Source organism: Gadus morhua, chromosome 10, assembly GCF_902167405.1.
Source record: "Gadus morhua chromosome 10, gadMor3.0, whole genome shotgun sequence".
Classification (NCBI taxonomy): Eukaryota; Metazoa; Chordata; class Actinopteri; order Gadiformes; family Gadidae; genus Gadus; species Gadus morhua.
Window position 1 is genome coordinate 15,045,049 of NC_044057.1, and position 22,415 is coordinate 15,067,463.

General features: G+C 40.8%; 7 protein-coding genes and 1 pseudogene across 9 annotated transcripts in view; all 8 read right to left on the reverse strand.

The window, feature by feature from the left end:
• The window catches only part of LOC115552190 (protocadherin gamma-A9-like), a 60,449-nt pseudogene extending 51,309 nt beyond the window's left edge, over positions 1-9,140 (reverse strand).
• The window catches only part of LOC115552195 (protocadherin beta-15-like), a 69,242-nt gene extending 51,309 nt beyond the window's left edge, over positions 1-17,933 (reverse strand). Inside the window, exon 1 of the mRNA XM_030368049.1 lies at positions 14,668-17,933. Within this exon, the coding sequence (XP_030223909.1) occupies positions 14,668-17,055 (2,388 nt within the window). The 5' untranslated portion in view covers positions 17,056-17,933. The remainder of the gene's footprint in view (positions 1-14,667) is intronic.
• The window catches only part of LOC115552155 (protocadherin gamma-C5), a 297,188-nt gene that overhangs the window by 209,082 nt on the left and 65,691 nt on the right, over positions 1-22,415 (reverse strand). The window lies entirely within an intron of this gene.
• The window catches only part of LOC115552186 (protocadherin gamma-A11-like), a 136,054-nt gene that overhangs the window by 51,309 nt on the left and 62,330 nt on the right, over positions 1-22,415 (reverse strand). The window lies entirely within an intron of this gene.
• The window catches only part of LOC115552161 (protocadherin beta-15-like), an 88,013-nt gene that overhangs the window by 51,309 nt on the left and 14,289 nt on the right, over positions 1-22,415 (reverse strand). The gene's annotated exons all lie outside the window — the stretch shown is intronic.
• Positions 1-22,415, reverse strand: part of LOC115552194 (protocadherin beta-15-like) — an 80,467-nt gene that overhangs the window by 51,309 nt on the left and 6,743 nt on the right. The gene's annotated exons all lie outside the window — the stretch shown is intronic.
• LOC115552191 (protocadherin beta-15) lies at positions 248-3,974 on the reverse strand. Its single transcript, XM_030368045.1, has one exon. It carries the CDS (start codon positions 3,040-3,042, stop codon positions 622-624), a length of 2,421 nt encoding a protein of 806 aa, XP_030223905.1. The 5' UTR covers positions 3,043-3,974; the 3' UTR covers positions 248-621.
• On the reverse strand, positions 18,625-21,687 carry LOC115552183 (protocadherin beta-15-like). The gene has a single exon (XM_030368039.1). It carries the CDS (start codon positions 21,665-21,667, stop codon positions 19,226-19,228), a length of 2,442 nt encoding a protein of 813 aa, XP_030223899.1. The 5' UTR covers positions 21,668-21,687; the 3' UTR covers positions 18,625-19,225.

The following is a 22,415-nucleotide window of genomic DNA, read 5'->3' on the forward strand; positions in this document are numbered from 1 at the left end:
GTAGAAAGACAACTAGGCCTTACGGTAGAAATTAAACTAGACATTAGCGCAACGAGACAACAAGGTAAAGATACAAGTGTTAAAGGGATTGTATGAACATCCAGATCTGTGACCCTCACCCCTGACGACACACACACACACACACACACACACACACACACACACACACACACACACACACACACACACACACACACACACACACACACACACACACACACACACACACACACAAACACATGTGATTGGTTCGGAAAGATCAATATCTATCAACCGTTAACCCGAGCAACAAAGGCCTTCACGTATGTCTACCCAAGACTTTAATTATATACAAAGAAAACCTACGCAAATCTAAACTTGATATTCAACAAGTCAATATGTCAACATATGTGTCACCCCTTTGGTAAGTGTTGTCCACATTAACGTGTTATATCTAGAAGCCGGCTAATAGGATGCTCATATCACATGTAGAATGCACTGAATTTAAATATGAATTGATGATGTACCATTTTAAATAACAAACTGTGTTACGTAGAAAATACATTCTGAGAGACATAATGTGCAGTATAATGTATTCAATTCAAGAGGCTTACAATATATTTCTTAATGGAAACATAATTTTTAAATCACAATATGTTCAGCTAGAATGCCTACCTCAGGGGAAACATCAAGGTCTCCAAACACTTCTTCGAAGTCTGTTGGATTTTTTCTCAGGGTCTGGTCTGCAGGCAGTGTGTTGTCATTGTAAGACGTGAGAAATTTAAAGTCACTTGTTCTAGATCCAGTGGTTAAATACGCATCATAATTATATGTGCTGCGTAAAGTTCCAGTGCCGTCCACATCTGCGTAGTTTGGAGGGAGATAAGAGCTGGGAATAGCAACCGCTCCATCAAATAACAGTCTGGGCTTTCTCCTCCGACAAAACCTCAATCCCAGAATGATAATAATGAAAGTCAGGAAAAAGGTGGAGACGGATACCAGCGCGATGATCAGATAAGATGTTAATTTAGAACTGCTGTCTTCATAAGCCATGTCCTTCAGTTCTGGTACTTCAGCCAAGTTATCAGAAATCAGTAAAAACATGGAACATGTAGCAGAGAGGGAGGGCTGTCCGTTATCCTTTACAGCGACTACAATGTTCTGTTTCATGTTGTCAGAATCAGAAATGTCTCGCTGGGTCCTGATCTCCCCACTGTGAAGATCGATTTTGAAAAGTCCTGGATCAGTGGACTTAATGATCTGATAGGACAGCCAGGCGTTCTGTCCAGAGTCCCCATCAACTGCTATCACCTTGGAAACCAGAGAGCCTCCTTGTGCAGCTTTGGGTACCAGTTCAGTCATGAAGGAGTTTCCCTCTGGAGCGGGGTAAAGTATCTGAGGAGTGTTGTCATTTACATCCGTTATGAAGACACTCACAGTCACGTTGCTGCTGAGCGGAGGAGAACCGTTGTCTCGTGCCATTACGTAGACTTTAAAGCTCCTAAACTGTTCATAATCAAATGACCTGACACTTTGGACCAATCCGGTATCCCCGTTAACAGATAGATAAGAGGAAACTGGAGCACCGTTGACTTCACCAGGTAAAAGAGAATAGATCACTGTACCGTTTTGTCTCCAGTCTGGGTCATGGGCCTTAACAGAACACAGGCTGTGGCCTGGTTTGTTGTTCTCAGGGACGTAGCTGCTATACGACTGTTCCTCAAACACAGGTGGGTTGTCGTTGACGTCAGCTATTGAGATGTGAACAACTTTGACTGACGTCAGAGGAGGAGAGCCCTCATCGGTGGCGGATATTGTAATGTTGTATTCAGACACTAGTTCCCTGTCTAGTTTCTCTGTTGTTACCAAAGAATAATAGTTTTTAATTGAAGGAATAAGTTTAAAAGGAACATGTTGCTGAAGGGAACACCTAACCTTTCGGTTTTTCTCAGAATCTCTATCCTGCACGTTAATAAGGCCCACCTCCGTACCAGGTGACACGTTCTCAGGTACGGGATTGGTCGATGACTTCAGCGATATAACTGGGGTATTGTCATTAACATCAGTTATGCTTATTATCACTTTAGTATCAGAAGAAAGACCATATCCATCTTTTGCCTGCACAAATATTTCATATTTTGATCCCTCCTCAAAGTCTATGTCACCGGCGACAAATATCTCCCCAGTCAGTCGATCAAGTGTAAACAATTTACGTGTTTTATCAGATACCCGGCTCAGTCCGTATGTGACGTCACCATTTACGCCCTCGTCCGCGTCTGTTGCGCTTACGGCCACCACAAGGGTTTTTAACGCAGCGTTTTCAGGCAGACTGGCTTCATACACGGCCTGACTAAACACTGGGGCGTTATCATTAGCGTCCAACACTGTGACGTGTATGACCACTGTGCCTGATCTCTGAGGAGAACCTCCATCCAGAGCCGTGAGGAATAATTTAATATCTTGCTGCTCCTCTCTGTCTAATTCCTTATCGAGAATCAATTCTCCATATTTACTGCCAGCACTAGTAGTTTGTACATTTAAAACAAAATTGTCGTTCCTTTGCAGAGTGTAACTCTGAACACCGTTTTGGCCTATATCTTCATCATGAGCAGCATCCACTCTATATCGAGCACCTTTGACTGCAGATTCACTGATTTCCAGCTTGATAATATCCGTAGGGAAAGTTGGCGAATTGTCGTTTATGTCTTGTATCTGTAGTGATACACGGTGTAATTCTAATGGAGATTCCAAAAGCAGCTCAAATTTAAGAACACACGACGGCTTTTCTCCGCATTGTTCCTCTCTGTCGATTCTCTCTGAAACAATGAGCTCTCCGCTTTTTAGATTGACATCACAATACCTCCGTTCGTTTTCCTCTGTTTCAATACGGGCCTTCCTAGTAGATAATATGTCCAACGTAAGTCCGAGGTCCTTGGCGATATTCCCGATAACAGATCCGCGTTTCATCTCCTCTTGAACCGAATAGCTCAGGTCGCCATGAACGTAATGCAGCACAAATAAGGAAAATAAAAATAAACGAAGACCCATCCCGCAATGTTCCATCCTCTTTATTCGAGTAATAGACAATATAGTCGATAGGTTCAGGTTTTCTAACAAAGCCCTAAGGTAATTGAATTGATAAAATATAAAGAAAGACCATCGGCCTTTGATATCCTTCCGCTTTTCAACGAAACTCTGCTTTGTCCTGCATGCTCTCGTCACGAGGTCGTGGGTGGAACGGCTAACTCTTATATTATCTTGCAGGACTGCTTTATTGCAGGTGCATAGCGACCTCTTGAGTCATCAGGGTGTAAAGCACATTGAGAGGGGCTATAACTTACAACTCTTGGGACACCAAATAATCCATTGTTCAGTTCAGTTGTGCAGTCAACTTTTTTCTTTAAAGGACTTTGTATTAGGACAACATGACATCACCCCATATGCACACCATATGTAGTGAAAATTTGTACTCATTCAAATTAACCCTAATCAACCCATTTAGGAAATATGTAATTGAAGTGTGTTTTCCGAATGAAATAGTTAAGACGTGTACAACTCTATATACACCTTCCAGCACCATGGTCAGAGACACAGCAAGGAATAAGGCAGTAGAAGCAGGACCATAACCACAGGTGTGTGCAGAATGTACAACCACATTCAAGTAACCCCTCCACATAGTGAAGCAGAGCGTACTGCGGCACTGGGAGCAACATACACAGATGCTCTGGGAGTACATACAACCTATGGAGGGCAGGAGATGGACACTTCTAAGAGGCTGGATTCAAAACATCAGGAATAATTGTGATGGGGGAGTAGGCCTGAAGTTAGAATAACTTAACGAGAAAGTATTTAAAATATACACATTTTAAGTGATGGTATACAAATTCCAACCCAATCTCATGGAAATACGTGACACTGTCACGTCATTTAATCTATTCGTTCATGATCTGGGACACATCATTTCAATTGTGCCAAAAAAGCACAAATTTCATGGCAACGTCCGCTCGCGACACTGAGGCATCGACGCACACTTTCATTCACATAGCCTACAAATAATCAGGACAATAGATGGCTAGATTAAATAAACATTAAGACATAGGCCTACAATTTCAAAAAGAAGAGATGAAGCAGCTACCTTTTTTCCGTCGCAGTTTGCCTACAGAGCAGCGCACCTGCAGTTAAATATATCCTTGAATTGTCACAAATTCTCAAAATCAAAGGTGAAAATAGAAACGGGTGGCCAAAACATATTGGCCACCCATATTGTTAGTTATCACAGACATTTTTTCTGTGTTTGTGTTGAAAAAATCTTGAAACAAATGAGAAAAATAAACAATAAATTATTGTCATAGGGACATTAGGTACATGAGTTTGAAATTTGTGCTTTTTGGCAAGAAAATTTTGAAATGACGTGTCCCAGATCACGAATGAATAGATAAATTAAATGACGTGACAATGTCACGTATTTCTGTGAGATGGGGTTTCATATTCAGATCTGTGACCCACATCCCTGCACCACACACACACACACACACACACACACACACACACACACACACACACACACACACACACACACACACACACACACACACACACACACACACACACACACAGAATTGATAAGTAAATATCCATATCTATCAACTGTTAACATCCTGAACAGGAAACCCCTTCAATAGACGACATCTATGAGGTGTATGAAATGAAGAATAACATAATCTGTCAATCTGTTGACCTGCTAAATATTGACCTTCTAAATATTAAATAATATGATACTCATAACTGAGGTACACTGCATTTAATTTAAACATTAAGTTATAATTGGTATTGTAAGGACAATATACTGATTATTCATTATAATATAAACTTTATGATTGATTGCATTAAATTCAGTACATTATTTTTAACATCCTTATAACATTATCAGAGTTTCCCAGAGCTTTTCAATTGGTGCAGCTTTGATGATTATGCACAACTCATTATGTGAGGCTAACTGGTGCAACAGGGGCTGACAAACAGAACACAACGAGGGTAAAGATTGAACAAACATGTGTAGAAGCCATTTTGAAACATCAAACAGTGTGAACTGAACACATTTTTTTTCAGTGTGTACTGAACAAATACATTGTACTTCACCTAAGATGAAGTACAATGTATTAAATACGATAGACTTACAATAAACTTCCTAATTGAAACATACGTGTTGAATCACAATTTGTTCAGCTAAAATGCCTACCTCAGGGGAAACATCAAGATCTCCAAACACTTCTTCAAAGTCTGTTGGATTTTTTCTCAGGGTCTGGTCTGCAGGCAGTGTGTTGTCATTGTAAGATGTGACAAATTTAAAGTCACTTGTTCTAGATCCAGTGGTTAAATATGCATCATAATTATACGTGCTGCGTAAAGTTCCAGTACCGTCAACATCTGCGTAGTTTGGAGGGAGATAAGAGCTGGGAATAGCAACCGCTCCATCAAATAAAAGTCTGGGCTTTCTCCTCCGACAAAACCTGAATCCCAGAATGATAGTAATGAAAGTCAGGAAAAAGGTGGAGACGGACACCAGCGCAATGATCAGATAAGAAGTTAATTTAGAACTGCTATCTTCATCAGCCAAGTCCTTCAGTTCTGGTACTTCAGCCAAGTTATCAGAAATCAGTAAAACATGGAACATGTAGCAGAGAGGGAGGGCTGTCCGTTATCCTTTACAGCGACTACAATGTTCTGTTTCATGTTGTCAGAATCAGAAATGTCTCGCTGGGTCCTGATCTCCCCACTGTGCAGATCGATTTTGAAAATTCCCGGATCAGTGGACTTAATGATCTGATAGGACAGCCAGGCGTTCTGTCCAGAGTCCCCATCAACTGCTATCACCTTGGAAACCAGAGAACCTCCTTGTGCATCTTTGGGTACCAGTTCAGTCATGAAGGAGTTTCCCTCTGGGGCGGGGTAAAGTATCTGAGGAGTGTTGTCATTTACATCCGTTATGAAGACACTCACAGTCACGTTGCTGCTGAGTGGAGGAGAACCGTTGTCTCGTGCCATTAAATAGACTTTAAAACTCCTAAACTGTTCATAATCAAATGACCTGACACTTTGGATAACTCCGGTATCCCCGTTAACAGATAGATAAGAGGAGACTGGAGCACCGTTGACTTCACCAGGTAAAAGAGAATAGATCACTGTACCGTTTTGTCTCCAGTCTGGGTCATGGGCCTTAACAGAACACAGACTGTGGCCCGGTTTGTTGTTCTCAGGGACATAGCTGCTATACGACTGTTCCTCAAACACAGGTGGGTTGTCGTTGACGTCAGCTATTGAGATGTGAACAACTTTGACTGACGTCAGAGGAGGAGAGCCCTCGTCGGTGGCGGATATTGTAATGTTGTATTCAGACACTAGTTCCCTGTCTAGTTTCTCTGTTGTTACCAACGAATAATAGTTTTTAATCGAAGGAATAAGTTTAAAAGGAACATGTTGCTGAAGAGAACACCTAACCTTTCGGTTTTTCTCTGAATCTCTATCCTGCACGTTAATAAGGCCCACCTCCGTACCAGGTGATGCGTCTTCAGATACTGGATTGGTTAAGGATTTCAAGGCTATGACAGGGGCATTGTCATTAACATCTGTAATACTTATAAGGACTTGAGAGTCTGAGGAAATACCAAATCCATCTTTTGCCTGAACAAGAATCTCATATTTTGATCCCTCCTCGAAATCTAAATCACCTGCAACAAATATTTCTCCAGTCTGTTCATTAAGTGACAACAGTTTTCGTGACCTATCAGATATCCGGCCTAGTTCATATGTTACTTCTCCATTAACACCCTCGTCTGCGTCCGCAGCGCTAACAGTCAACACACGGGTCTTCAGCGGAGCGTTTTCAGGAAGACTGGCCTCATACACAGCCTGACTAAACACTGGGGCGTTATCATTAGAGTCCAACACAGTGACGTGTATGACTACTGTGCCTGATCTCTGAGGTGATCCACCGTCCAGGGCTAAAAGAGACAATTTAATTTCCTTCTGCTCTTCTCTGTCTAAATCCTTTTCTAAAACCAATTCACCATATTTAGTTCCAGCACTTGTAGTTTGTACATTGAACACAAAGTATTCATTTCGTTGCAGACTATAACTCTGAACACCGTTTTGGCCTATATCTTCATCATGAGCCGCATTAACGCGATATCGAGCTCCTTTGTCAGCAGATTCGCTTATTTCCAGCTTGATTTTATTCGTCGGGAAACTCGGTGCATTGTCGTTTATGTCTTGTATCTGTAGTGACACACGGTGTAATTCTAAGGGAGATTCTAAAAGGAGCTCGAATTTAAGAACACACGAAGGTGTTTGTCCGCATTGTTCCTCTCTGTCGCTCTGAAACAATGAGCTCTCCGCTTCGTAGATTGACTTCACAATACCTCTGTTCGTTTTCCTCTGATTCAATGCGTGCCTTCCTAGCAGATAATATGTCCAATGTAAGTCCCAGGTCCTTGGCGATACTCCCGATAACTGATCCACTCTTCATCTCCTCTTGAACTGAATAACTCAGGTCGCCATGAATGGAAATCAGTCCAGATAGGCCTACTAAAAATGAAAACACGAAATGACCCTTCCCGCAATATTCCATCTTTCTTAACCGAGCATAAAAACAATTAAGACGATATAGGTTCGGGATTTCTAACAAAGCCCTATGGAAACGGCATTGATCAAAAAATATAGAACGACCACCGGCCTTTGATAGACGACCGCTTTTCTACGAAACTCTGCTTAGTACTGTTCTCGTGACGAGCTGTTGGTTTGAACGGCTGACTCTCATATTGTGTTGCAGGTCTACTCTATTGCAGGTAAATAGCGACCTCCTGAGTCATCAGGGTGCATAACACATTGAGAGGGGCCATAACTCATAACTTGTGGAACACCAAAAGACAATAATCCATTCAGCAGATCTGTCTTCTTTCTTTAAAACTCTCTTTGAATAGGTAAACACGACATTATCCAATATGCACACCATATGCAGGTAATTGTTGACCAATGCCAATGAAACCTACTAAACACATTAAAAAAATATCAAATTGAACCGTATGATCTTCATGAAGGATTTAAAACAGATTACAGCTCTATACAAACTCTTCAGCACCATGGACAAAGAGACAGCTAGGAAAAGGAAAAGCAGAAGCAGGACCAAAAGCCTCAGACATTTGCTGACTTTACAATTACACCTTCACGTCACTCCTCCACATAGTGCAGCAGAGTGTACTGTGATGCTGGGAGCAACGTATAAAGATGCTCTGGGAGGACAGAAAACCTATGGAGAGCAGGAGATTGACATTTCTAATAGTCTGCGTTCAAAATATCAGGGTCACTGGTTAGAACTATAGGACGAAAGACAAGTAGGCGTTATGGTAGAAATTAAACTAGATATTAGAGCAACGAGACAGCAAGGTAAAGATACAAGTGATAAAGTGATGACATGAACATCCAGATCTGTGACCGTAACCTCTAACCACACACAATCACACACACACTTGATTGGTTCGGAACGATCTATATCTATCAACCGTTACTCCGAACAACAAGGCTTATGTCCCTCTAAGAGTTGAATTAAATGCAAAGAAAACCTACTCAAATCTAAACTTGATATTCAATAAGTCAATCAATAAGACAACATATATGTATCACCCTTTTGGTAAGTGAAGTCCACATTAACCCTTTGTATTTAGATCGCTCTTTACATGATGCTCATGTCACATGTAGGATGCAAATAATTTAAATATGAACTAATAATTGATGATGTACAGAAAAGTCTGGGCAGAATAATTTGATTATTCATAATATCAAACACTGATGAAGTAATGCATTAACATTCATTACTTTCATGTTATGGGCCATAAAAAGTTATCAAAGTATAACAAAGGTTTTCAATTGTCTCATTTGCCTTGATGATTCTGCACATTTAATGACATGAGACCTAACACTGGTGCAACCAGAACAAAATAGAGTGTAAAGATTGAAGAAACATTTGTAGAAGCCATTTTGAAAGTGCCAAACTGTTACGTTTTTGACCGACACGCATAACATGAAATATGATGTATTATTTACTACTGGCTTACACTATATTACTTAATGGAAACATACTTTTTAATTCACAATTTGTTCAGCTAAAATGCCTACCTCAGGGGAAACATCAAGGTCTCCAAACACTTCTTCAAAGTCAGTAGGATTTTTTCTCAGGGTCTGGTCTGCAGGCAGTGTGTTGTCATTGTAAGATGTTACGAATTTAAAGTCACTTGTTCTCGATCCAGTGGTTAAATACGCATCATAATTATATGTGCTGCGTAAAGTTCCAGTGCCGTCCACATCTGCGTAGTTTGGAGGGAGATAAGAGCTGGGAATAGCAACCGCTCCATCAAATAACAGTCTGGGCTTTCTCCTCCGACAAAACCTCAATCCCAGAATGATAATAATGAAGGTCAGGAAAATGGTGGAGACGGCTACCAGAGCAATGATCAGATAAGATGTTAATTTAGAACTGCTATCTTCATAAGCCATGTCCTTCAGTTCTGGAACTTCAGCCAAGTTATCAGAAATCAGTAAAAACATGGAACATGAAGCAGAGAGGGAGGGCTGTCCGTTATCCTTTACAGCGACTACAATGTTCTGTTTCATGTTGTCAGAATCAGAAATGTCTCGCTGGGTCCTGATCTCCCCACTGTGAAGATCGATTTTGAAGAGTCCCTGATCAGTGGACTTAATGATCTGATAGGACAGCCAGGCGTTCTGTCCAGAGTCCCCATCAACTGCTATCACCTTGGAAACCAGAGAACCTCCTTGTGCAGCTTTGGGTACCAGTTCAGTCATGAATGAGTTTCCCTCCGGGGCGGGATAAAGTATCTGAGGAGTGTTGTCATTTACATCCGTTATGAAGACACTCACAGTCATGTTGCTGCTGAGCGGAGGAGAACCGTTGTCTCGTGCCATTACATAGACTTTAAAGCCTCTAAACTGTTCATAATCAAACGACCGGACACTTTGGATAACTCCGGTATCCCCGTTAACAGATAGATAAGAGGAGACTGGAGCACCGTTGACTTCACCAGGTAAAAGAGAATAGATCACTGTACCGTTTTGTCTCCAGTCTGGGTCATGGGCCTTAACAGAACACAGGCTGTGGCCCGGTTTGTTGTTCTCAGGGACATAGCTGCTATACGACTGTTCCTCAAACACAGGTGGGTTGTCGTTGACGTCAGCTATTGAGATGTGAACAACCTTGACTGACGACAGAGGAGGAGAGCCCTCATCTGTGGAGGATATTGTAATGTTGTATTCAGACACTAGTTCCCTGTCTAGTTTCTCTGTTGTTACCAAACCATAGTAATTTTCGATAGAAGGAATAAGTTTAAAAGGAACGGTTTGCTGAATAGCGCAACGAACTTTTTGATTCCTCCCAAAATCTCTATCCTGCACGTTTATAAGTCCCACCTCTGTACCAGGTGACACGTCTTCTGGTATGGGATTGGTCAACGATATTAAAGATATTGCTGGTGAGTTGTCATTCACATCAGTTATTCTTATTATTACTTTCGTATCTGAAGAGAGACCATAACTGTCTCTAGCCTCAACAAACATTTCATATTTAGTTCCATCTTCGAAGTCAATGTCACCTGCAACGAATATTTCTCCCGACTGTCGGTCAAGGGAAAACAATTTCCTTGATTTATCAGATATCCGGCCAAGTCCATACGTTACTTCTCCATTGACACCGTCGTCAGCGTCCATTGCGCTTACAGTGACAATGAGGGACTTCAACGGAGAGTTCTCAGGCAGACTGGCCTCATATACGGCCTGACTAAACACTGGGGCGTTATCATTCGCGTCCAACACAGTGACGTCGATGGTTAGAGTACCTGATCTCTGAGGAGAGCCACCGTCTAAAGCCGTTAACAATAATTTAATTTCCTTCCGCTCCTCTCTGTCCAACTCCTTGTCGAGAATCAATTCGCCATATTTACTGCCAGCACTTGTAGTTTGAATATTGAAAACAAAGTGGTTATTCCTTTTAAGAGTGTAACTCTGAACAGCGTTTGGGCCTATATCTTCATCATGAGCCGCATTAACGCGATACCGAGCTCCTTTGACGGCAGATTCACTGATTTCCAGCTTGATAAAATCCGTCGGGAAACTCGGTGCATTGTCGTTTATGTCTTGTATATGTAGTGATACACGGTGTAATTCTAATGGAGATTCCAAAAGCAGCTCGAATTTCAGAACACACGAAGGCATTTCTCCGCATTGTTCCTCTCTGTCGATTCTTTCTGAAACGATGAGCTCTCCGCTTCTAAGATTGACATCACAATACGTTCGTTCCCTTCCCACCGTTTTAATACGAGCCTTCCGAATAGATAATGTTCCTACTTCAAATCCCAGATCCATTGCGATATTTCCAATAACAGATCCACGCTCCATCTCCTCTTTTACAGAATAGCTCAGGTCGCAATGAACGAAATGCAGTCCAAACAATAAAAATAAAAAGACACAAAGATCCAACCGTCTGTGTTCCATTGTAAAACAGAGTAATGTACCATATAACTACTGTTTCAAGACTGCCAACGACGCTCTTAAGAAATCGATGTATTTGAAGGGACGAAAAGATCATTCGACTTAAATACCGCTGTAGATATATGTCCAAGCGATAACCTTCTGCTCGCGTCAATAGTTGGTCGAAATGCTGACGATTGTATTTGTTGAACTCAATTGCTGGTGAATAGCGACACCATGAGTCAGTGGGAAATATAACATATTGAGAGTGGACTTAAATCATGTGACACCAAATAGTCCTTATATTGAATTTAGTTTTCCTTTCACCGTCGTTTGCTATGGACTTGTAATTGAGCTGAAAGAGGAAACCATTAAGGCTTTGTTTAACCATAAAACTAATTAATTTGGAAATAAATACATTTATGTATAGATAATATTAATTAAATGATATACTATTGACGAAGGCATTACAACGTTAAACAGCACTGATTGGACATCCCAGCACCATGGACAGCGACATATCATTCAGTCGGTCAGTATTAGCAGAGATCCATCAGACAGAGCTCAGCATGCATGTCGTTCAACACCTGACTCAGTCCTTCACATAGTATAGCAGTACCATAATGGTTGGAGAAGCTAACACATAGTGTTATAATGAGAAAGTCCTCAGATAACACAGAAAACTATCCTGAGTAGATGCTGAATCCTCCTAACACTCAACAACAAAGTGGTACTAGTTGTGACAGACTGGGAAAGTTACAGGGGGAAGAATAAAACCAACAGTGCTGCATGGAAACAAGTCAGGATGACTTTTGTGAAAGGGAAAGGTTTTTCTGGGATATCTTGAACCATCATATCTCCCTCACCCTTCAAGTTAATGACATCTGTTCCAAACAGTGTAGCGACAACATCGTTAACTTAAAATGACGAGCAACCATTTTCAATAACTTCTGAAAATAAATTAAGGTGCTGCACATCTTACAACACAAAAATAAAGAATGGGCTTTTACATCCCTCACTGCTTCTTTAGCAACAAACTGGTTTCGTACCACAATAATGCACCATAATAATAACCAACGGTAGCAGATTGAAAGGTACAAACATGCAAGATACTGTATATGTAAAAAATAATAACATCATGTGTGCCAGCAAAGACGAAATTTGTGAAAAAAGATGCATGATCCAATGTTGCACTGCCAAACAAAACACCCAATATGAGCTGCTATAGAGATTAGCTGAAAGACAATATTTCTCAGTGAGAACATATTAGGAGTTGAAACACAGGTTATTGCACGTTGCACATTATTGCACATTGCAAGATGAAAGCATAGAATCCACAATGTCGGTTTTCCATTTTCTTTCAAAAGCTTTCCAATACACACTCGTCAATCGCACAAAAGAAAATTCCCTGTTCAGCTACACACGATTCAAGCAACGCTAGTGAAGTCGGTTTACGCTCTACGGTTCAATCCTTGCGTGCGTGCATGCATGCGAGCCTCGGCTTTGTGCTCGAGACCCTCAATAAGCACTTTGGTCATGAGGGTCGGTTTCATAGCGCATTGCTGGTCTATAGTGACACCATGAGTATTCCAGAGATATCAAACATCAAGCATGTACATGCAATCGATTATCTCAAAATACTATAGTATGAAGATACTGGATATTGCATGAAAAAAACCCACGCCATTACAATACATTGACAGTCACATAATATTTGAAAGATTGATGATCACAATATGCGTTAACATTTTCTCACAATCAGCGTGACAAAACTGAGTTATTTAAAGAAACGTGGCAATGTGGACTTGTTGATGTATCGATGTAATACTTTGTAGCATATAGCAAGATGGAGCACAAATCATAACCACATTGCTCTTAAGTCAACTAAAAACTTGTGAATATAGTTTTACAGGGACATTATTGCATATAATACATACAGTGGTAGGCATACGTTTAGGCACCCATGCTAAAGTTGACTAAAAAGAGGAATAAAACGTCATCTTTTGGAAGTTGATATTAATGCCTAAATAAAACAAATGAGGAAAAACCAACCTTTAAGGACACCAATTTGGTTTGTGAATGAATAATGTATCGTAAATAAATATATGTTCTCCATTAAAATACAGGGGGTATAAGTATAGACACCCCTATGTTAAATTCCCATAGAGGCAGGCAGATTTTTATTTTTTAAAAGCCAGTTATTTCATGGGTCCAGGATACTATGCATCCTGATGAAGTCACCTAGACCTTTGGAATTTAAATAGCCCCACATCATCACATACCCTTCACCATACCTAGAGATTGGCATGGTTCTATTTCAGTTGGCCTATTACCTGGTTTGATTTGGATTGAGAAATCATTAGGCTAACTAAAAATAACCATGCCAATCTCTAGGTATGGTGAAGGGTATGTGATGATGTGGGGATATTTTAATTCCAAAGGCCTAGGTGACTTCATCAGGATGCATAGTATCCTGGACCCATGAAATAACTGGCTTTTAAAAAATTAAAATCTGCCTGCCTCTATGGGAATTTAACATAGGGGTGTCTATACTTATACCCCCTGTATTTTAATGGAGAACATTCATTTATTTACGATACATTATTCATTCACATAGCAAATTGGTGTCCTTAAAGGTTGGATTTTTCCTCATTCGTTTTATTTAGGCATAAAGATCAATTTCCAAAAGAGGATTTTTTTATTTCAATTTTTAGTCAACTTTAGCATGCGTGCCTAAACGTATGCCTACCACTGTACATTGAAATGAAAAAGTGAATCTGTATCTCTATATTGCAAATTATCCAGCAGACAATTGTTTATCTACTTACAAAATCATTTAACAGAAACTTTAAAAAAGTCTAAAACTAATTACTGTGGATGCAGATCCATGAAGTCATGAAGGAACAGCCAAATCATTTTGATCAAGTATCCCAATATGGTAAGACACTAGTGTTTGAACGTCACAACATTTGGATTGGAGTTGGACACCGATGCCACGATTTGCCCGTAAATTTCCCTGTGTCTGTGTCCGATGTGTAAGTGCATTACAACACGAAATAATGAAAAAAGAAAAAAATGTAAACTAGAAGTTGGTGTGTTTAAATTCAGCGAGATCTTTGAAAAATACCAAAAATAATTCTAGAGTCTGCCTACCTCAGGGGAAACATCAAGGTCTCCAAACACTTCTCCAAAGTCTGTTGGATTTTTCCTCAGGGTCTGGTCTGCAGGCAGTGTGTTGTCATTGTAAGACGTGAGAAATTTAAAGTCACTTGTTCTAGATCCAGTGGTTAAATATGCATCATAATTATATGTGCTGCGTAAAGTTCCAGTGCCGTCCACATCTGCGTAGTTTGGAGGGAGATAAGAGCTGGGAATAGCAACCGCTCCATCAAATAACAGTCTGGGCTTTCTCCTCCGACAAAACCTCAATCCCAGAATGATAATAATGAAAGTCAGGAAAAAGGTGGAGACGGATACCAGCGCGATGATCAGATAAGATGTTAATTTAGAACTGCTGTCTTCATAAGCCATGTCCTTCAGTTCTGGTACTTCAGCCAAGTTATCAGAAATCAGTAAAAACATGGAACATGTAGCAGAGAGGGAGGGCTGTCCGTTATCCTTCACAGCGACTACAATGTTCTGTTTCATGTTGTCAGAATCAGAAATGTCTCGCTGGGTCCTGATCTCCCCACTGTGCAGATCGATTTTGAAAAGTCCTGGATCAGTGGACTTAATGATCTGATAGGACAGCCAGGCGTTCTGTCCAGAGTCCCCATCAACTGCTATCACCTTGGAAACCAGAGAGCCTCCTTGTGCGGCTTTGGGTACCAGTTCAGTCATGAAGGAGTTTCCCTCTGGGGCGGGGTAAAGTATCTGAGGAGTGTTGTCATTTAAATCCGTTATGAAGACACTCACAGTCACGTTGCTGCTGAGTGGAGGAGAACCGTTGTCTCGTGCCATTACATGCACTTTAAAGCTCCGAAACTGTTCATAATCAAATGACCTGACACTTTGGACCAATCCGGTATCCCCGTTAACAGATAGATAAGAGGAGACTGGAGCACCGTTGACTTCACCAGGTAAAAGAGAATAGATCACTGTACCGTTTTGTCTCCAGTCTGGGTCATGGGCCTTAACAGAACACAGGCTGTGGCCCGGTTTGTTTTTCTCAGGGACATAGCTGCTATACGTCTGTTCCTCAAACACAGGTGGGTTGTCGTTGACGTCAGCTATTGAGATGTGAACCACTTTGACTGACGTCAGAGGAGGAGAGCCCTCATCGGTGGCGGATATTGTAATGTTGTATTCAGACACTAGTTCCCTGTCTAGTTTCTCTGTTGTTACCAACGAATAATAGTTTTTAATTGAAGGAATAAGTTTAAAAGGAACATGTTGCTGAAGAGAACACCTAACCTTTCGGTTTTTCTCAGAATCTCTATCCTGCACGTTAATAAGGCCCACCTCCGTACCAGGTGACACGTTCTCAGGTACGGGATTGGTCGATGACTTCAGCGATATAACTGGGGTATTGTCATTAACATCAGTTATACTTATTATCACTTTAGTATCAGAAGAAAGACCATATCCATCTTTTGCCTGCACAAATATTTCATATTTTGATCCCTCCTCAAAGTCTATGTCACCGGCGACAAATATCTCCCCAGTCAGTCGATCAAGTGTAAACAATTTACGTGTTTTATCAGATACCCGGCTCAGTCCGTATGTGACGTCACCATTAACGCCCTCGTCCTCGTCTGTTGCGCTTACGGTCATCACAAGGGTTTTTAACGCAGCGTTTTCAGGCAGACTGGCTTCATACACGGCCTGACTAAACACTGGGGCGTTATCATTAGCGTCCAACACTGTGACGTGTATGACCACTGTGCCTGATCTCTGAGGAGAACCTCCATCCAGAGCCGTGAGGAATAATTTAATATCTTGCTGCTCCTCTCTGTCTAATTCCTTATCGAGAATCAATTCTCCATATTTACTGCCAGCACTAGTAGTTTGTAAATTTAAAACAAAATTGTCATTCCTTTGCAGAGTGTAACTCTGAACACCGTTTTGGCCTATATCTTCATCATGAGCAGCATCCACTCTATATCGAGCACCTTTGCCTGCAGATTCTCTGATTTCCAGCTTGATAATATCCGTAGGGAACGTTGGCGCATTGTCGTTTATGTCTTGTATCTGTAGTGATACACGGTGTAATTCTAATGGAGATTCCAAAAGCAGCTCGAATTTAAGAACACACGACGGCTTTTCTCCGCATTGTTCCTCTCTGTCGATTCTCTCTGAAACAATGAGCTCACCGCTTTTTAGATTGACATCACAATACCTCCGTTCGTTTTCCTCTGTTTCACTACGGGCCTTCCTAGTAGATAATATGTCCAATGTAAGTCCGAGGTCCTTGGCGATATTCCCGATAACAGATCCGCGTTTCATTTCCTCTTGAACCGAATAGCTCAGGTCGCCATGAACGTAATGCAGCACAAATAAGGAAAATAAAAATAAACGAAGACCCATCCCGCAATGTTCCATCCTCTTTATTCGAATAATAGACAATATAGTCGATAGGTTCAGGTTTTCTAACAAAGCCCTAAGGTAATTGAATTGATAAAATATAAAGAAAGACCATCGGCCTTTGATATCCTACCGCTTTTCAACGAAACTCTGCTTTGTCCTGCATGCCCTCGTCACGAGGTCGTGGGTGGAACGGCTAACTCTTATATTATCTTGCCGGACTGCTTTATTGCAGGTGCATAGCGACCTCTTGAGTCATCAGGGTGTAAAGCACATTGAGAGGGGCTATAACTCACAACTCTTGGAACACCAAATAATCCATTGTTCAGTTCAGTTGTGCAGTCTACTTTTTTCTTTAAAGGACTTTGTATTAGGACAACATGACATCACCCCATATGCACACCATATGTAGTGAACATGTAACTCATTCAAATTAACCCTAATCAACCCATTTAGGAAATATGTAATTGAACTGTGTTTTCCGAATTAAATAGTTAAGACGTGTACAACTCTATATAAACCTTCCAGCACCATGGTCAGAGACACAGCAAGGAATAAGGCAGTAGAAGCATGACCATAACCACAGGTGTGTGCAGAATGTACAACCACATTCAAGTAACCCCTCCACATAGTGAAGCAGAGCGTACTGCGGCGCTGGGAGCAACATACACAGATGCTCTGGGAGTACATACAACCTATGGAGGGCAGGAGATGGACACTTCTAAGAGGCTGGATTCAAAACATCAGGAATAGTTGTGATGGGGGAGTAGGCCTGAAGTTAGAATAACTTAACGAGAAAGTTTTTAAATATACACGTTTTTAAGTGATGGTATACAAATTCCAACCCAGTCTCACGGAAATATGTGACACTGTCACGTCATTTAATCTATTCATTCGTTATCTGGGACACATCATTTCAATTTTTTTGTGCCAAAAAAGCACAAATTTCATGGCAACGTCCGCTTGCGACACTGAGGCATCAACGCAGACTTTCATCCACATAGCCTACAAATAATCAGGACAATAGATGGCTAGATTAAATAAACATTAAGACATAGGCCTACAATTTCAAAAAGAACAGATGAAGCAGCTACCTTTTTTCCGTCGCAGTTTGCCTACAGAGCGGCGCACCTGCAGTTAAATATATCCGTGAATTGTCAAAAATTCTCAGAATCAAAGGTGAAAATGGAAACGGGTGGCCAAAACATATTGGCCAACCATATTGTTTGTTATCGCAGACATTTTCTTTTGTGTTGAAAAACCTTGAAACAAATGAGAAAAATAAACAATAAATTATCTGTTGGCATAGGGAATTTAGGTACATGAGTTTGAAATTTGTGCTTTTTGGCAAGTAAAAATTGAAATGACGTGTCCCAGATCACGAATGAATCGATCAATTAAATGACGTGACAATGTCATTTATTTCTGTGAGACGGGTTTGCATATTCAGATCTGTGACCCACGTCCCTGGACCACACACACACACACACACACACACACACACACACACACACACACACACACACACACACACACACACACACACACACACACACACACACACACACACACACACACACACACACACACACACAGGCACACACACACACACAATTGGTAAGTAAAGATCCACATCTATCAACTGTTAACATCCTGAACAGGAAACCTCTTCAATAGACGACCTCAATGAGGTGTATGAAATGAAGAATAACATAATCTGTCAATCTGTTGACCTGCTTTTTCAGAATTTTGCTTAGTGAAGTCCACATTGAAAAGGTATTTCTAAATATTAAATGATATGATACTCATAACCGAGGTACACTGCATTTAATTTAAATATTAAGTTATAATTGGTATTGTAAGGACAATATTCTGATTATTCATTATAATATAAACTTTATGATTGATTGCAATACATTCAGTACTTTATTTTTAACATCCTTATAACATTATCAGAGTTTACCAGAGCTTTTCAATTGGTGCAGCTTTGATGATTATGCACAACTCATTATGTGAGGCTCAAACTGGTGCAACAGGGGCTGACAAACAGAACACAATGAGGGTAAAGATTTAACAGACATGTGTAGAAGCCATTTTGAAACATCAAGCAGTGTGTACTGAAAAAAAATTCAGATGGACCTAAGATGAAGTACAATGTATTAAATACGATAGACTGACAATAAACTTCCTAATTGAAACATAAGTGTTTAATAACAATTTGTTCAGCTAAAATGCCTACCTCAGGGGATACATCAAGGTTTCCAAACACTTCTTCAAAGTCTGTTGCATTTTTTCTCAGGGTCTGGTCTACAGGCAGTGTGTTGTCATTGTAAGTCGTGACAAATTTAAAGTCACTTGTTCTAGATCCAGTGGTTAAATACGCATCATAATTATATGTGCTGCGTAAAGTTCCAGTGCCGTCCACATCTGTGTAGTTTGGAGGGAGATAAGAGCTGGGAATAGCAACCGCTCCATCAAATAACAGTCTGGGCTTTCTCCTCCGACAAAACCTCAATCCCAGAATGATAATAATGAAAGTCAGGAAAAAGGTGGATACGGATACCAGCGCGATGATCAGATAAGATGTTAATTTAGAACTGCTATCTTCATAAGCCATGTCCTTCAGTTCTGGAACTTCAGCCAAGTTATCAGAAATCAGTAAAAACATGGAACATGTAGCAGAGAGGGAGGGCTGTCCGTTATCCTTTACAGCGACTACAATGTTCTGTTTCATGTTGTCAGAATCAGAAATATCTCTCTGGGTCCTTATCTCCCCACTGTGCAGATCGATTTTGAAAAGTCCAGGATCAGTGGACTTAATGATCTGATAGGACAGCCAGGCGTTCTGTCCAGAGTCCCCATCAACTGCTATCACCTTGGAAACAAGAGTACCTCCTTGTGCATCTTTGGGTACCAGTTCAGTCATGAAAGAGTTTCCCTCTGGGGCGGGGTAAAGTATCTGAGGAGTGTTGTCGTTTACATCCGTTATGAAGACACTCACAGTCACGTTGCTGCTGAGTGGAGGAGAACCGTTGTCTCGTGCCATAACATAGACTTTAAAGCTCCTAAACTGTTCATAATCAAACAACCTGATACTTTGGATCACTCCGGTGTCTCCGTTAACAGATAAATAAGAGGAGACTGGAGCACCGTTTACTTCACCAGGTAAAAGAGAATAGATCACTGTACCGTTTTGTCTCCAGTCTGGGTCATGGGCCTTAACAGAACACAGGCTGTGGCCCGGTTTGTTGTTCTCAGGGACATAGCTGCTATACGACTGTTCCTCAAACACAGGTGGGTTGTCGTTGACGTCAGAGATAGAGACTTGAATGGTTTTGAACGAGGAAAGAGGTGGAGAGCCCTCGTCGATAGCAGTAATTGTAATATTATAATGAGGCATTAATTCGCGGTCTAGCTTATCCGTGGTCACCAGTGAATAATATTTTTTTATAGAGGGAATTAGTTTAAAGGGAATATTTTGCTGAATGAAGCAGCGGAACTGTTGGTTTTGATCCGAATCTATATCCTCCACGTTAATTATTCCAACCTCTGTACCAGGTGAAACATCCTCAGGCACTGGATTCGTCAACGATTGTAGAGATATGATTGGTACGTTGTCATTGTTGTCAGTTATACTTATAACGACTTTAGTGTCTGTAGAGAGACCATAACCATCTTTTGCTTCCAGATATATTTCATATTTCGATCCTTCTTCAAAGTCAATGTCACCTATAACAGTAACGTCACCTGTTTTCTGATCAAGTGAAAATAGCTTTCGTGACTTATCGGACATTTTGTTAAATTCATATGTAACCTCTCCATTAACGCCCTCGTCTGCGTCACTAGCACAAACAGTGATCACGTGGGTTTTCAACGGAGAGTTTTCAGGCAGGCTGGCCTCATACACGGCCTGACTAAACACTGGGGCGTTATCATTAGCGTCCAACACAGTGACGTCTATGGTTAGAGTACCTGATCTCTGAGGAGATCCACCGTCCAGAGCCGTTAACAATAATTTCATGTCCTGTTGTTCTTCTCTGTCTAATTCTTGATTTAAAACCAATTCAGCGTACTTTATTCCAGCACTTGTGGTTTGAGTATTTGAAATAAAATGTTTATTTTCCCTAAGAATATAGCTTTGAACGCCGTTCTGGCCGATATCTGCATCATGGGCCGCGTTGACGCGGTAGCGAGCTCCTTTGTCAGCCGATTCTGTAATTTCCAGTTTAATTGTATCCTTCGGGAACAGTGGTATGTTATCGTTGATGTCGTCGATTTTCAGTGATATGCGATGCAATTCTAAAGGTGATTCCAATAAAAGGTCAAATTTGAGAACACACGAAGCCTTTTCTCCACAGAGCTCTTCTCTGTCTATTCTCTTCGCGACAGTCAGGTCTCCAGTACGAAGATTCATTTCACAGTACCCTCTGCTATTTCGTTCTGTCTGAATGCGAGCTTTTCGAGCGATCATTCTACCCACATCAATCCCAAGATCCTTTACAACATTTCCGATTATAGATCCATGCTTAACCTCCTCCTGAATCGAGTAGTCCAGCTCGCCATTTGTGAAATGCAGTAAAATAATGAAGAATAAAATCGAACCGTAAAATCCACAATGTATTTTTTCCATTTTCGTTCAAAAGCTGTACAATATAGGCCTAGACTTCTCAATCGCACTAAAAAGCATTCATAGCCGATTGTAGCCACGCTACTGATGACGGTTTACTCCCTACTTGTTCAACCCTTGTCTGCGTGCATGCAAGCCTCTACTTTGTGCTCGAGCCCGTCAATAAGCAGGAAGGACATGAGGGTCGGTTCAGAGCGCTTTGCTGGTCTATAGTGACACCATGAGTATAGCAGAGATTTAGCACATCAAGAGTGTACATTTAATTTAATAGCTCAACGTATAATATGAAGACAATGGAAATGACATGAATAAAAACACACCATTACGATACAAAGACACAGCGATATGTTCTTTGAAACATTAAAGGGTTCAGGGTCAAAATATAATGTCAGCACCACGGACAGAGGCAGAACATGGTTCTTTACATCAGCATGACGGCAATGTTTTGACCATGATTGTGGTCAGGTTTATCTTAAAAAACAAGGACTACAATCATTTAAATTAATTGCCTGATCTTGTACTCAACACCATTTAACTCAAACAAAGGTTGCAATCGTAAAATGGTTCACTTGATTCATTCCATTATATTGCTAACATTTTATCAGCCTCTCTGAAGCACCCTGTGAGTTTCCTAATTGATTTAACCTTCCTGAGACGTATTCCAGGTCCTGCTCCAAACGTGCATGATATTGGGGTACGAACACAAAACCTTTTGGATGGGAGTCTAACACCCAAGCCAATATCTGCCTCA

Bases quoted from the DNA above. Each gene is read 5' to 3' on its own strand.
- LOC115552183 (XM_030368039.1), bottom strand. From the start codon at position 21,667: ATGGAAAAAATACATTGTGGATTTTACGGTTCGATTTTATTCTTCATT.
- LOC115552191 (XM_030368045.1), bottom strand. From the start codon at position 3,042: ATGGAACATTGCGGGATGGGTCTTCGTTTATTTTTATTTTCCTTATTT.